General features: G+C 35.9%; 1 protein-coding gene across 2 annotated transcripts in view; it reads left to right on the plus strand.

The window, feature by feature from the left end:
* Window positions 1-17,370, plus strand: part of TRAPPC12 (trafficking protein particle complex subunit 12) — a 196,469-nt gene that overhangs the window by 56,789 nt on the left and 122,310 nt on the right. For both annotated transcript variants that reach the window (XM_078149747.1, XM_020965826.2), the window contains exon 4: window positions 15,171-15,284. In XM_078149747.1, coding sequence (XP_078005873.1) covers window positions 15,171-15,284 — 114 coding nt within the window. The remainder of the gene's footprint in view (window positions 1-15,170; window positions 15,285-17,370) is intronic.

Consider the following 17,370-nt stretch of genomic DNA (forward strand, 5'->3'; position numbering starts at 1 on the left):
CTGAGATCTAAGTACGTCTTAGCATATGAAAGCTAAGAAGAACTAGAAACTTTTAGAATCTTTTTTATTAGTATTAACCATTTATAAAGCACCTCATATTTGTAAAGTGCTAGAGTATAGTTTTATATATTTATGTGAATTATTAGGAATATTTCTAAAAGTTGATATAATATACTTATCAAAACATAGAAAAATCAAAGGCCATTTTTCTACTTTTATGTTTCTTCACCCAAGTAGCTTGTCCTTAAGGTTTGTAAAATAGATAAGTTGAATTTTCTGAGAACTTAACAAGAATTTAGTAAATGCCCACTGTGTTCAAAGAACTATGGTATGTGCTGGGGATAAAAAGACCAGAACAAAATCATCTATGCCCTTAGAGAGCATACAGCCTTCTGAATGTATAAGTTCACAACTCCACCAACAGCAGTTAGTGTACCTGGCTTCCCAAAGCCCTTCCCACATTGCCAAGCTAAGAGAGTTTATATTTTATCCTTTATATTTCATCCTTAAGGCAATAGGAAGCCAATAGATCTGATTGAGTAAGAAAATCACATGGTCCCTGTTCTCAAAGAGCTCATTTCGGGGAGGTAAAATATATTGGAGAGTTCAGCTTCAGCATAGATAGAAAGACCAGTGGTCTTTAGGGTACAGAGGTAGTCAGTCAACAAACACATGTTAATTTGTATATGCTAAGTCCTGAGGATATAAAGAAAGACCAAAAACATGATCCCTGACCTCAAGATGCTCGGAATCAAGTGGAAAACATGCAAACAGCTATGTACATACAAGAGTGTGTGTGTGTGTGTGTGTGTGTGTGTGTGTGTGTAAAATAGGAGGTAATCTCAGAGGAAAGGTATTAGCAGTGGGGGGGGGGATGAAGGGAGTCTAAGTACCTCTTGGAGAAGGTGGGATTTAATCCGAGTCTTGAAGGAAGCCATGAGACAGGTGAGGAGGGAGAACATTAATGGAATGGGAAAGATAATGAGTTCTGTTATGGGCATATTGAGTTTGAAGTGCCTATGATACAGACATTTTCATTACCAAATGAAAATGTTTGGTGGGCAGTTTGTGATATAGGACTTGGAAGTTCAGCAAAATAATTGAGACTAGATAGATTGATCTTGAAGTCATCGGCATAGAAATGCTACGTGAACTCATGCGAGTGAATGATCCCACCAAGTGAGTATTAAAAGACAAGAGAACAGGGCCTTTGGATATATTATAGAGGCAGCTGGTGGCACAACAGATAAAGCGTTGGATATAGATAGATAGATAGATAGATAGATAGATAGATAGATAGATAGATAGATAGATAGATAGATAGATCGACTTTATAGAGGCAGCTGGTGGCACAATAGATAAAGTGCCAGTTCTGGAGTCAGGAAGACCTGAATTAAAATCTAGTCTCAGACATTTACTGGCTTATGTGACCCTGGGCAAGTCACTTGACCTCTGTGGGCCTTAGTTTCCTTAACCGTAAAATGGACATATAGTTACTTCACAGATTGTTTTAAGGATCAAATGAGATAATATTTGTAAACAATGCTTTCAAATCTCCCTTCTCCCGTTTCAATTCTGGATGCAGGTCACTGTTTTAGTGTCTGTCTAAAATTAAATAGCAACAATAATAGTAATAACAACAATAATAAATTACATAAAATGTTGATTGACTAAACTCAGTGGATTACCCATTCCACTAGATGTCTGTCTAGATAATAGGTTTTATGACTAGAGCTAGAAGAGACCTTAGAATATCTAATATAACCATATAATTTTACAGATGAGGAAGCTGAGGTCCTTGGAAGCTAAGTGACTTGCTTAAGATATTCATTGTCCATTTGTTTTTCCTGGGCAGATGTATCTGACTGAAAAGACCCTTGAATATGGCGCTTGATACCATCTGTACTATGAGGTCCACAAATAATGCAGTATCTAGATGACCTCATCATCTATAAAGAACCCCTCTTCCATCCGTATCCTACACAGCACAGCATGTCCTCTGCCAATTGGCAAGCATCTTGCCAATTTTTTATAGTGATAATCACAAGATTATTGCATCTCTATGATTGTATCTATAACAGAATTTTGTATGCTCTTAATATGTGTATTAGACACTTTGTCGGGTGAAATCTTTGAAGGCTGAATTTTGCTGTACTAGATCAAATGTTTTAAAGTGACCATTAAAACAGTAAATTCAAGGAAATCTTATGTTTCTATATTTTAAGTGAACTGTGCAAGTAAAAATGTGATCTACTGTAGAAAATGGTTTGTAAAAGCCTTCCTATTCCCTTTTCATTTTTCTTTCATCTTATTTAACATACCCAAAACTGAATTCATTATCTTTTACCCCTAAACTCTCCTCTCTTCCAGACTTCCCAGTTTCTATCAAAGGCACCATCATCTTTCTAGTCACCTAGTTTTGTAGCTCCAGAATTGTTCTCAGTTCATTACTCTAACTCTACAAAGACAATCCATCAGTTGCTGATTTTGCTATTTCTACCTTTATGTCCCTCTCATGTCCAGCTCTTGTCTATTCACACAGCACTCTCCTTAATTTAGCCCCTCATCACCTCTGGCATAGATTATTACAGGATACTCCTAACCAGTCTCCTTACCTCAAATCTCTCCCCACTCCTGTCTATTCAACACACTATTCCCAAAGTAATTTTCCTTAAACATAGATTTGACTATGTGACTCCCTTATGTAACTCTAGTGGTTTCTTATTACCTCTAGGATCAAATATTAAGTCCTCTGTTTAGATTTCATTGTCCTTCATAACCCTGGTTTCATCTTATCTTTCCATCCTCATTGAACATTACTTTTCCTCCTGCACTCTGTAATCTACCCAAATTGGGCTTTTCTCTTGTCCTCACACAAGACTTCATTTCCTGTCTCCATACCTTTGCACTGGACTGCCCTCTTTCCTGTAATGCATTTCCTCCTTACCTGTGCCTCATAGAGTCTCCTCTCTCTCTTATTTTTTTTTTGAAGTTTTTACATAGTTGATTTATGCTCTGATGAAAAATTATCTTCACGGATAAACATCATCCATAGTGCCTTTTATTCCTTCTTTTTGCCAGCACCAACATTTGCTCTTGCAGTACCCCTGACTTTCTTAATTCTGTTCTTGCATTCCTTTCGCTGTTTTCTTGATGTCTTTCTTCTCATACAGGCCATGCCTTGCAAGTTTGTACTTTGGTTCATTTTTCTTTGCATAGTCAAGGGAATCGTAAGTCATGCTGCCTGTTGTTTTGCCACCACCAAAATGGGTTCTGAATCCAAAGATAAAAAGGACATCTGGAGTTGTCTTGTACATCTTGGCCAGTTTTTCTCGAAATTCAGTCTTGGGCACTATGGCCTTTCCAGGATGAAGGACATCTGTAACCATCTGTTTATGCTGAAGAAGTCTGTTTGTCATGAAGTTCCTGGTTCTGATGGTTACAGTGTCATTCATGGTGGCGGCCAGCTCCTTGAGCAACAAGCGAGGGAAAGGGTCCTCTCTCTTTTAGATGAAGCTCAGGTGCCATCATCTGCATGATGCCTTTCCCGATTGCCCTTACTGCTTATGCCTTCAGTCCCTCCCAAACTACTTTGTATATTTTGCATTCTCTTCCTTATATATGGTGCTTATCAGTGTTACAGGCTACAGGGAGGTCCAGAAGGATGAGGAGTGAGAAAAGGCCTTTAGATTTGGCATTTAAAATACATTGGTAACTTTGGAAAGAGTAGTTTCTGTTGAATGACAGCATAGGGAAGTCAGTCTACAGAGAGTTAAGAGAGTGAGAGGAAAGAAAGTAGAAGCACTGATTATAGATGGCCTCAAGGAATTCAGGGAGGAAAGCTATAGGATATTACCTAGTGGGATTGAAAGGATCAAGTGAGAGTTTTTTGAGGATGGAGGAGACATAAGCATGTTTGTAGGCAGTAAGGAAGTAGTCATTATACAAGAGAGAGATGAAAATAAGTGAGAGAGTAGTTATGATAATGGAGGAGGCAGACTGTTGGAGAAGATGAGAAGTGTAAGAAGACAGGAAAGGTCTAGGTTGTTGAAGGGCTTTAAATGCCAAATAGAGGATTCTGTATTTGATCTTAGCATTAATAAGGAGCCACTGAAATTTTTTGACGGGAGGGTGAGAAGGTTACATAGTCAGACCTATGCTTTAGTAAAATAACTTTGGCAGCTGCTAGATAAAAGAAGCATTCAACTTTGTTGGATAGTTTGCTTTATTTATCTTGGACAGCATCCATTGCCACCAAACTCAGACCTTCAAAACCGTACCTTTTTTAATTTGGTAGAATCTGTCAGAGCTTTTACGTAGCCATTTTGAAACCTGAGAGGGGCAGCTAGGTGGCACAGTGAATAGAGCTCTGGCCTTTGAGTCAGGAGGACCTGAGTTCAAATCCAGCCTCCGACACTTAACACTTAGCTAGCTGTGTGGAAAAAAAAAAAGGAAAAAAAAAGAGTTGTCCTGAAACCTGAGGAATCACTTTCATGTCAAAAGACATAAAAAAAAAAGACATCAAAATAAGATTTTTGTCGAGATGTATGATAATGTAGTATATGGCAATATACAATAAGTGGTAACGACAATGCATGCTATAGGAATTCAAAGAAAGTTGAATCAACTGTCAACTAAGGTAGTTCAGAAAACTGCTTAAAGGAGGTAGGACTTGAATTCACTTTGAAGAATGGGTAGGATTTGGATGGGCAGACAGGAAGTCTTCTAGAAGAGTTGTTAGTGTGTTTAATTAGGTGCATAAATGGGAATGCAGGTAACATGCATGGGTGCCAATGTGTAATAATTTGTCTGAAATGGAAGGTTCATGTTAGAGAATCATAGAGAGAAACTACTTTTTACTTGAATATCCATGAATTATTTTAAAGAAGTTCTTCTAGGTTTTTTGACAAACATATTTTGATATGAGAAAAATTCAATATTGAAATAGTGATGGATATTTTTATAAGCTGTTCTGACTTTTGCTAACTTCACTTTATAATTCTTAAATCCTTATATAACACCACAGAAAATAATAGTTATACTCTCCAGAGAAATCTTCCTATCATGAGTGACTCAGTACCTCATTTAATTGTGTTATTAGATGAAGAAATAATAAACTGAAGAAAATAACAAGGAGAATAAATAGGTTTTCATGGTATCTAAAGTACCCAATTATTAGTAGACTACTTCTGTGAGAGTGTTAACCTCTGGTAGGTGAGTTCTTGCTTTTGCAGAAGAGAGAGGGAAAGGGGGGGAAGGGGGGAGAGAAAGGGGGGGTAAGAGAGAGACAGAGGTAGAGAGAGACAAGGTGGGAGGAAGGAGGGAGGAAGAGAGAGAGACACACACACTTTGAAACTTGAACGGAGCAGAGAATGCTCACAAGGCTAGAATAAACAATGTACCAACCTCTCTTTATTTCCAAAGAAAACTTAATTTTCTTTACAATAGTAAAAGTAGATAACCATTTACTGAATAAAATCAGGGGCATTTTTTCCTAGAAGAAGGATTTTATATTATTGTTTTCCTTTAAGTATTTCTATATTATGAACAGTATTGTCACTTCTGGTGATAATTCTCCACAAATGTGACAACAGAGAATAATGCAGACAGTGCCTGTTTGAGCACAAGAAAAGGATGAGAAGTTGTAAGTTCAAAATTAAGAGGTTTCCTACGTTTCTGTGGTCCTTCTCATCAAAGGTTCAAAATTGCTGTCTCTTACTTGCATATTAATTGATATTTTGTAACATATAAATAACCAGCAAGAAGAATAGTAAAAGATGTCAGCAAATAATTATATGACAGAAAGAGAAGATGAGCTGGTGATTGTGACCAGAGTATTCTACTAGTACCCTTCCAGTATCAGAAAATACAAGGAAGGACTCCAGCACATTGAGTGGACCCTCATGTTGAACTTTAGGGAAGATGTGAATAAAATTCACCCATAATGAGCTAGCATAGATGGGTTGTGATCTTCATGGTTAGAAGAACTCCATCCTTTGAATAATTAAATTATCACTATCATATTTTTCAGTTTTTTATAAGATAATATTCAGTAAATTTGTGTGTACATATGTAAGAAGGATGACCTTTCATCTCCTTCAGTGTTCTGAGGAAAATAGTTGCTGAGTATTTGAGGCAGCAGTTACTGATTTGTATGACAAACTGAAAAAGAAAAACTCTGCTTTCAACTGCCATCTTGGAACTGAGGAGAAGCAGGAGAAAGAAAAATGGAGAGAATAATATTTTCTTTTACTGCAACTGCTACTGAGAAGAAAAAAGAGGAGAAAACTGATAGTCTGGATAGATTTTTGCTAAATTTAGAAGGAAAATTGCTACCTTTCCCTAAAATAATACAACATTAATTCAGCTGAAAGCATCAGCTAATCTAAAGCTGGAAGTGATAGAGTCTATGGTTTCTGTCCACTTGAGTAAAGGAACAGCATAGAATGAGAACATCAGTGAAGCTCCCTGGCAGATCAACCACTCTCCATCTGATACATTATGCCTGATGAGGTATTAGTCTGCATCAGCTCAGCTAAGCAGTGAAAGTATTTGCTCCCATAGAAGCTGTGCTTAGAAAGAAACTCATATGGACAATTCCTGAGGTAGAAAGAGGATATTGAAGTCTTCAATTCTAAAGTTGTGAGTTACCTTGGTACTTAAAGTTTGTTCCCACTCTCTCCAAAGACATTATGTGCATTCATGGTAGAGTGTGATAGGTGGAATGTTATATAAATAATAAATTTGCTTTGCATTTTCAGTAAATTTTTTGGTTAATACTAATTAAGCATTATGGCTGATTTATTCATAGGAAATAGATCAGTGGAAGCTCATTAGCTATAGTTTTGGTAGGAACTAAACTATAGCTTTATATCACAAGGGCTACTCCTAGGATTTTAAGAGTATTGCATATAAAAGCCCCCTTCTCTGTGGAGAAAGTCTAGTTTGTGAGTGTTAGGGCATGTCAAAGGGGAAGCAAACCACAAAATGAGAGTGATTATCTTAGAGGGAAGAAGGAAGTGAGAGTGTGATAATACCTACTACTATATGGGTTGGTTCATACTAGGTCAGTGGTATACATACACTTATCAAAATATATCATATCATTTCTACAAACACATTTATCTATATGCTTTAAATACTATTTAATAGTGGAATAATAATATAATGATGGCGTGTTATTTGTGTTTTCAAATTAGTATGTTTTCAAGTTTGTAATTGTATTTCAGTACCATTTTGGGAATTTTGTTAAGTCACATGCCTTTTGTTTGGTCTATATTTTGAACCATCAGGAAATAATTTCTGGAAATAATGCCACGTATTGTATCAGATTCGGTGTAGATACCACAGAGATGTTCTTCTTGCCCTCAGAGAAATTTTTGTTTTGGAAGGATGGTGTTTGATAGAAGACAGCATAGTACTGCTGTATAATCAATTATAATACCATAAAGAGTTGTTAATTATTATTTGTTTTTACTTCCCCTTGCTGGATGATCACCTGTCCTGTTCAGGTATGGATTGGACTATAAATCTTAGGAAGTTCTTTTCAACTCTGAAATTCTGTGACTCTGTGTGTGTGTAGACCTGTTAAGATGGAGGTAAGGTAGGGGAAAAGCCTGCTAATTGAAGAATGATATGAGGAATTATGTAATTTTACTTAAGGCTCTACTAACCCAGTCTGCTTTGTCACAGAGTCCAATAAGTTTATATGACATATGCTGTCCATGTTTAGAAATAGAAGAAGTACAATTTTGGACTTGTCTCTAAACTGGCCTAACAGAATAATAGTACTCTTTCTTACTTGTTTTCTTCCTTCTTTATATGACCCTTATTTACGTGCTTGGATTTAACAGGGAATTTTAGTTTAATGGGGCAAGAAAGAAGCTAGTGGCCAGAAATAATGCTGGTTGTGGTATATCCTGGCTGGCCCTGATGATTGGTGGGAAGTTTGTTAGAAGACATATGCTCCAAATTGGGCCTTGAAAGACTGTTGTGACTTTGGAGAGAAAAATCATTCAGTCATTAGGAGGGAAGGAAGAAGAAATACGGGCCTCAAGATTAATTCCTCAGTAATTTAGGCCAACTTCTTAATAATCTTCATGAGGCTGAATTTATTACCTGTCCACTATCTGGCCAGGCACCCTTGGCTAGTTTATTGTACAGATGAGAAAACAGATGGAAATTACATGAAGTTAAATGGCTTGTACTTAATTTCTGAACAATTCCCAAGAGGGAATTTCTCTTATATGTATTCCTTTCATGCACTTATATATTTATTTGTATTGCATTTATTTGAGAATATGGCTTATCTCCTTCATAGTATAAGTTCCTTAAGGACAAGAAATATATCTTCTGCATCTCTTCTTATATCTATTATAGTGCCTAAAAGTAGTAGGTAGTTAATAAATGCTTAATGAATGAAAAGCTGGAAAATCATTTGGAAGGTGAACTATTAAAGTGGTCTTACTGAGTTACAAATGCTACATATAAATAAGGTCTCTTAGGAGAAAACATTTGTATAATTACAAATATAGTAATGTCTTCTATAACACTTCTTTGAACATGCAAAATTGTTCCAACACGATTGATATGTTAGAGAACAATTTGAGCATAGCAAGAATTTTGGTTTGCTTATGAGGATTTGTCAGGAAAAAATAGTAAGAACACAGAAAACTGCACTACTTCACAATATCTTAGTAACTGCAACCCTTCTGATACCCACTTCCATGAGCAAACTTCAGGTCTTTTTCAAGGTAAAGTGCCATACTTATTGGCAGTTGGAACTGTGGACAGGAGAGGACAGGTCTATACTTATGTTCTCCACTCCCTTCTTATCTCCCCCACTGATCTTCCACATGGACACCACTAACCCAGGAGTCTCAGAGTTGTGGCCTGCCCAACTTGCAGGCCCATAGCTTTTATCTTTGTCATGTCCAGGCTATGTGAACTCAGGGTGCAGACAGAACAGCAACCAGAGACTGTGGACTACCACTACTATTTATTGTAATATTTATATATGTCATAGCCGTTTAACATGTATAGAACTGTTATTATTTTTGTTAGATCTTCCCTTTTTTGTCACTTACGAGTTTTTTGAGTATTGTGTCCCTTACCCCACTTTCCCCATAAGCCTTGTAGTTTTTATTGTGCAGTTTTGCATAGCGTGATGATTTTTAGGAATACATATAGCAGTTATAGCAGAACTATCAAAACTTAGTAGAACTCAGACTTGTGTGCAAAGCACTATAATCATCTGTTGCAGTGATATGGGAAAAATAAGATATAGCTCCTTATTAAAAAAAAACTTGTCAGTCTAGAAGAGACTGTCCTTTTGCATATTCAGAGCCAAAAAGAGACTTTTAAATTTAGATGGTCTAATAAGTACATTGGTTTAAAATTTTAGAACATTAGGGAAATCCATTAAAGCCATTATTTGTCACCTTCATTTCTTATATTTTTAAATAAAAACTGATTCTTAAACTGGTAGCAACTATCAGAGTTAACTTGTCTCACCACACTATTTAGTAAGTATAGATAAGCAAATCCTTTATTTCTAAATTTAGTGGTATCATGTGGCATTCCAAAGCTCTGCTGCTACCTTTGATACCCAAGAATGGAAAATTGAGTTGATGAGAAGTGAGCCCTAGAAGTATAACTAGATTAGGGTGTTTAGGTCTTGCCTCTTCTCCTCTACCTTTCACCACCAACCCCCCACACACCCCCATGGGAAATCTCAAAGGCTGTTTAAAACAATTATATTCCTCTAAGGCAGATTATAGGAGTAGAGCCAGGTTATAGAACAAGAGTAGAGCATTTATTCCAGATCTAAGCTCTGGAACCGAAGTTTTCAACTGTCTTAGGTGTTGAGTAAGAGCCTGGCTCTTGCTTAGCAGAATGGTCCCTTCAATGCTGACAGTGGTGGCCCTTTGGGCCACTTTAAAGCAACATCTTGCCACCTAGAAAGATAAAGCATCCCAGGGACTGGCAGAAACCTGGCCTCCCTGATCCTGGGTACTTTTTATTTTCCTTTCTCCTTACATGTTGAGACCAGAACTTCTAGGATAACTGAGGTTGTAGACTTCCCGTATTTTGGCCTGGTCAGATTAAATCTGGAGGATGAGCCAGAAGATGATTGCTACTTCCTCAAATGTTTTTACATGAATTTTTCTAGATCTCTCCTTTGCCTTTATCACACCCTAGCTTGTATGATACTTACTGGTGTATGCCCTTCTTAGACTGTAATCTCTTCAAGGATATGAACTATATTGTTTTCCTTCTTTGTATTCCCAGGACCTTGTATATATAGAAGGTGAATAATAGATATGAATTGAACTTGAAGTTCTGGACTCAGCTTTTTAGGAAGGGTATAAAGATATTGGGGGCAGCATAGTGGCTCATGGATAGAGTGCTTGGTCTGGAGTTAGAAAGACCCGAGTTTAAATGTGGCCTCAGACACTGACTAGCTATGTTTGACTCTGGGCAAGTCACTTTGACCTCTGTTTGCCTTAATCCACTGAAGAATAAGATGACAAACCAATCCAGTATCTTTACCAAGAAAAACCCATGAACAGTACTGGCATGCTGTGGTCCACATGATCACAAAGAGGCAGATACAACTGAATGACTGAACAACAAAAATAAAGAAATTGAAACACTTCTGTAGCAGGACTTCTTAACCTGGGATCCATAGATTTTAAGGGGTTTATGAATTTGGATGAGGAAAAATTGGATCTTTATTTCAGTGTGATTAGTTTCCTCTGTGATCATTTGAATCTTATTTTATGCATTTAGAAACATTCTGATACAAGAAAGAGGATTCCATGAGACAAAAATGGTTAAGAATTTCTATTCTTGAGAACGATAGCTAACTAGGATGGTAAGAGAGTAGAAAACCATGTGCCACAATAGAATTAGTCAGAGGAACTGGGGTCATTTAGCCCAGAAAAGAAAAGAGTGAAGGAGGGCTTACTGTTTACCTTCAAGTATTTGAAGGGACTCTAATAGGGAATAGAGATTATTAGCCCAAAAGATTAAAACTGAGACCAATAGGTAGAGGTTGCAGAGGGACAGAGTCTGTATAAGGAAAGATTTACTAATAATTAGAGCTGTACAAAAGTTGAATGGAATCACTTGTGGAGGTGAGTTACTCATTGCTGAAGCTCTTCAAGTGATTGCTTACTACTGTCATAAATGGGATTTCTGCTCATAGACTAGGTGACATCTGAGGTGCCTTCTAGTTCTAAAACCTATGATCCTATGATGATCCTGAGATCCCTACCACTATGCATATATCCCAAGGAGGTCAGTGATTTTTGAAAAGGTTCCATAAACGCTACAATATGTGTAGTAGCACTTTTTGTAGTAGCAAAGAACTTGAAAAAATAACACATCTCTGCAGTAGGTGAAAAGTTTGCCTTCCTTCATATTTAACTTTTTAAAAATTATGAAGAAATAAATTAATCTTAATTTTTTTTTATGTGAGGCAGTTGGGGTTAAGTGACTTGCCCAGAGTCACACAGCTAGTGAGTGTTATGTATCTGAGGTCAAATTTGAACTCAGGTCCTCCTGACTTGAGGGCCAGTGCTCCATCCACTGTGCCACCTAGCAGCCCCTATCTTAATTATTTTTAAGGAAAATGTCATAAAGTTTTAATTACAAAGAAGCAAATACAAATTAATGACTGCTTTGTACCTGCTTGTTATGAATTAAACTTAAAGTTTGATTTTAACTCTGTATCTTCACTTGGTCTTTCCATTTCACATCAACAAACATTTCTCAATCACTCACTATATGCAAGCTTATATTAGGAATAAAAAGACAATCTTTGCCCATAGGGAGCTTTCATTCTCTTTGGGGGAAGAGAATATACATGCATAGGCATAATACAAGGTAAGGAACAAGAAGCAGAAAAGTAATGGAGATATGTAATTTAAGTCATGTATAGAAATCTTGAATAATAATTTGATCTTATATTACATTAGATCTGCTTTAGGAAATGGATTTGGTTTACTGGGTTATATATAAAGGCATTATTGCTGTGGTAGTAAAGAAGAAAAATAATTGTTACATAAAATCCAAGAAAGATCAGAAACATCTTATTTAGTTAAAGATTATATTTACTGCATAATCAAAACCACTTTCCAGTTTGTATTTGATTAAAAGAGTAAGCAGACGGTCCACACTGAAAATCATAAAAGGTTAATATTCACTGAAGCTAAAGATTTCCCACTATATACCAGAATATGGAAATAATTTCATTATATTGCTTATAGTCATATTCACTAAGCAGTTTGAACATCTATAGCAAGTATATACCAGAAAATGGAAGTTATTTTATTATTGTATTCAAGTATGACCTCTAAATTCTCCTCTGTGTTGACCCCCAAAGATCTGCCAGCTAAGTTACTTTTAAGAGGAAGGAAGACTTGAACATTTTATTAATATAGCCAGACTAGTTTAGTGTTTAGTATTAGCATTGGCCCTGAATATGAAAGAAATTAGAATGGAGCTGAGGCGGGGGGGGAGGGAGGAATGCTCCAATAAAGTTAGAATTTTAGTATAAATTAAAGTAAGAAAAGATAGAATTGCTGCTTCTGTTTTTAAGTTATCTTATCCTTTATGAAATATTACAGGGTTCTTTTTTCTGATTCATAAGTCTATTAAAATAACTAGAATAAATATTCTATATAGAAAATACACAGACAAGAAGTACCAAGAATTAGAAGGTGTATATGGTTTTTGTTCTTTACTGGTAGAGGGAATCCCTAGACTGATGGATCTGTGAAAGAATTAAAGTATCTTCCTTCAAAAAAAACTTGACTGAGAGAAGAACTAAAATCTTTCATTTCCATTACATTTAACCTTAGCTTGTCCTATAATAACAGTTAGGAAGGATCCTTCTAGTCCAACCCATACTTGTATTTTTATGTCCTCTATAATAGCACAAGAGGTTATCCAACCTCTACTTAAAATATCTGTAGTGAAGGTTAACCTAGTTCCTCCTGTAGCATTCATTCAACTTTTGGACAGCTCCAGTTTTAGGATTTTCCCTTATATGATCCCATGATCTCCCTCTCTTAAGCATCTTCCCTTGGCTCTTAGTTATGCCCCCAGGGCCAAATGGAAGAAGACTAATGCTACTCTTGTGCAAAACATCTCTCAATTCCTTCCTAAGTCTTTCCCTTTTTTGGCTGAGCATTCTCATTTCCTTCATCTGATTTTCACATGGCATAGTCTCTCCAGTCCTTTACTATCCTTGCTGCTTTCCTCTGGGTATACTTCAGCCTGTTAGTGTCCTTCCTGAAATACAGCTACTTAGAGCTGAATGCAATACTTTAGCTAGGATCTGATTAAGTCAGCATGTAAGAGGACTAAACTCTCTTTTCTAGATACTACACTCTTCTTAATGCAGCCTAAATTAATGTTAGGGGGGCTTTTTTGGGGGGGACCTTTATTCCTATTTTTTACTTATCTTGAGCCTGTAGTCCACTAAAAACCTCATATCATCAGATCATAGATTTAGAGGTAGAAAGGACCTCAAATGTCATCTAGTCCCTTCTTTAAGTTTACAAATGAGTAAACTGAGACCTAGAAAGGTTACTTCTTTAAGCTTACATAAGTAATAACAGCCAGGATTTGAACCTAGGTCCTCTGACTTTAAGTCAAGAGTAGGAAATATGCTATAATAGGAATTTTTGTTTGGCCACACTTACTCCATCTTATAATTATGAAATTGATTTTTTAACTGTTGTATGACTTTATATCTATCCATGTTAAATTGGTTATTATATCTTGCCCAGTATTCTTAGCTTGCCATCCAGCATGTTAATTGTTCTCCCAACATCATGTTATCTTCATGTTTGAAAAGCATGCCTCTATTCTTTAACCAAGTCATAGATTAAAACATAGGCAAGTCACTTAACCTTTTAATACTCAAGGCAACTCTCTTAAGAGGATATAAATTGCAGAGGAAGTGTCAACCTGCATTAATAGAGAGGTTCCTTAGCTGGGAATTACCTATATAAATAAATTATCTATATAAATGAAATTGTAAGTTCTGTAGGTTAATCCTTTTCATTACTTACTCTCTTAAATGTTTTCTGTTTAGTTCATATGATTAGCATTTCAGATCTAGAACAGTTATGTGTTTGTGTATGTTTTTCCTACACAATAGACATTGAAATTTTCTTCTTGACCAGTCTACTTTATTTATGACAATATATTTACCTTCATTAAGAGGGTGCATTAAAGAACAGTAAAATAAAGTGTTTATCGTTATAATGAAAAAAATCACTATTCAAATTAATGATTGGTATAAATAGCTAGAATTAGTAAATATTATAAATTGCAGGATGTTTTGATTTGCTCTTTTGTTATTTTCAAGTTCAGTATACATAGCAAGTCAATACCTGATAAAAATATTTCCTGATGTTAGGATTACCTTAATCAATATTAATGATGTTTTAAATAATGTGTATGATAAGTTTTATGTAAATGAATACTTCTAAAGTATTTGATAATAATCAAGTCATTAAGTATTAATCCCTATTTATATTCTCTTCAGTAGTTTAAACATTTGCCTCTTCAATTTAGTTCATTTGTGCCTAGATTATTCTCTGTGTAGTAGAAATAATGTAAAGAAAGTCTCAGATCCTTGAAGCATCAAGTGAAGTATTTCCGTCGATATGAGCCTTTATTTGTGGAAAAAAAGACTTTAGTGTCTGGCATTAAAAATAAGACCATTTAACATTTGGTCATTTCTGTAGCTTTTGCACATATAAAAAGTTAGACATGTTCAGCATATTTTAATATCAGTTTATTTTAAATGGCCAAAATATACACAGTAAAACTAGATGTTCTTATATTGTCACTAAAACAAAAGAGTGAAATTGGAAAATCTTTCTCATAAGGAGTGCATACTTATTATTTGTATAGACTTTATTATTTTAGTGATCTGATCATCTTAAACTGTGTCTCACGCTTGGCTTCTCTTATTGCCTAATTACATGTGCAGCTTTGACAAATGACATTCTCTGTTTTACTGGCCAGCTTTACTGACCTTGTCATTATTACTAATGGCTATATGCAAGAGCTTCAAGCAAAGTAAGCAGCTGTGCATTTCAGTGATTTCATTTGTTTGTTACCTATTCTATTTTTTTTTAAATGAACAGAACAGCAAAAACTGGAGGGCGGCAGTTGACCTGTGTGGAAGACTTCTTACAGCCCATGGCCAAGGCTATGGTAAAAGTGGACTACCTACCAGTCACACAACAGATTCTCTGCAGGTACACCCTCCGTTGGTTTGTTCTGCTGTTTCTCTTTAAAAATTATGTCACTGGGGAAGTGGTGTTGGGGTAGTATTAGGAGTTTGGCTCACAGAAGTAACAATTATAGTGCTCATATACCTACAATATGTAATGTTATATTACCATAAGTACTTAAAAGTTCTTTTGAATTCTTGTAATTATTGGAACTTTAGTGAATGATTTATGTTACCACCTTATTCATAGCACCATAGTAACTTCTGAAGGAAGTGATACCGGAGGTTTCTGCAGTAGGATTATAGCATATACCCACTGTAGATATGTGAGCATTATAATTCATCCTTTCAGTGAATCTGTCATCTCATCATTGTGAGAGTTTCTTTTTTATGAGTTTAAATCACAACCCATTCATGTCCCCTTATCTTTTGCAGTTCTTGTCCATGTCTTTACATAAATCTCTCCAACACACTAGACGCCTTCTTCTAGCACTTTTAATATCTACATCATTATGAAAAAAAATAAACATCCAATTTTGAATGCCATGAATTAATGACTATGGAGTTTGCTACCTATTTTCTTATTTAAGTTTGTTACATTTTTATTGTCCAATTGTAATCAGCATGAAGAGGGTTTTACTCAAAGAGCAAAACATGAATAAGACCTATTCATCACCACCACATAATACTATTGATCCAAATATAACCTGTTTTTCTCCCCAAACCAGTTTGTATAAAACTCCAAGGGAAGTTTATAGGGGCACTTTTAGAGTCCCCCAATCCAAAGAGTTCACACTTTTTGTCCCAGTGGTTATATAGTAAAGTGGATCCCATTTGTAAATGTATTACATAAGATTGACAGGGATAGTAGATTACATAGAGAAATGGGATTTATAACCTTTATAACTGACTCAGGAATAGAGTGAAAAAACTGTTATAGTGGACAGTTGAGAATAACCAGATTGTCAAACTGCTTCTCAACCATAAAAAAATTTTTGTTGTTTTAGAGCCCAAGTTTTCTCCTTTTCCAAAATCAGTAGTGATGAGGATTTCTGAATTAATCCAGTATTGGTTGCCATCCTGACCTTTGTACTCAGAGCGACTTTATCCTACCGGGGGCAGGCAAACAGGAATTGGATGTGGGAAGTAGTAAAATTAGGGAGGAGATAGGAAGTATCTGTCTAGACCAGGGTAGGGGACCTTCGGCCTGGAGGCTACATCTGACCCTCTAGGTCCTCAAGTTCTGTCCTTTGACTGAATCCAAACTTCACAGAAAAAATCCTTTTATTAAGAGGTCTGGACTGGTCTAGACTCTGGTAGAAATGACAAGGTGAAAGGTACAGAGAAAGATAATACTACAAGGAAAAGGAGAATGTGGAAATGGTGGAAATGCCATCTCTGTTTTACCATATCATATATGGATATTTCTATGATGTGCTGGACTAAAATGAATTAACAGTTGTTAATAGTCACCCAGCTCTATAAACATGAAATGTTTATTTTTAGGGAAAAAATAACACGTTTCTCTCAAGTAAGTTCATTTTTAAAATTTAGTAATTTTGTATAACTTTTTCAGAGGGTACACATGTGTATGTATGCATATGTGTAAATGTACACACACACATATGTACATATACATACACACACAGGGTTTTTTTTTCTATTTTCTATGAGGCCCATATTTAGAACAATATTTATTGAGCTACCTGAAAGATATACAAGTCTTTGCCCTCAAAGAAACTGCTATGTATGGGATAGAAAAGACAAGATAAAAAAGACAAAAATGCTTTTCTTACAACCCTATGAGGTATGAGTAACATAAGTATCATTTCCAGTTTTTTTAATGAGGAATCTAAAGATTATAGAGGTGGTGAGTTGTCTAAGGTCATCCAGCTAGAAAGTGATAACCTCAGAATCAGAGCCATGTCTCTGACTCAAATCCAGTACTCAGTCCACTAAACAAGCCTGTGGTGGCAGGGGAAGGGGTGTTTGGGAACATGTTGAATTAATTCGGGAAAGTTCCCTGGATGAATTGGATCTTGGATAGACAGTTGAAGAGGAAAAAAAATGGAACGAAACAGAAGAGATTGTTATGTATGTTTGGAAGAGCT

The sequence above is a fragment of the Phascolarctos cinereus genome, unplaced genomic scaffold, assembly GCF_003287225.1.
Source record: "Phascolarctos cinereus isolate Bilbo 61053 unplaced genomic scaffold, phaCin_HiC Scaffold_2;HRSCAF=192, whole genome shotgun sequence".
NCBI classification, from domain to species: domain Eukaryota; kingdom Metazoa; phylum Chordata; class Mammalia; order Diprotodontia; family Phascolarctidae; genus Phascolarctos; species Phascolarctos cinereus.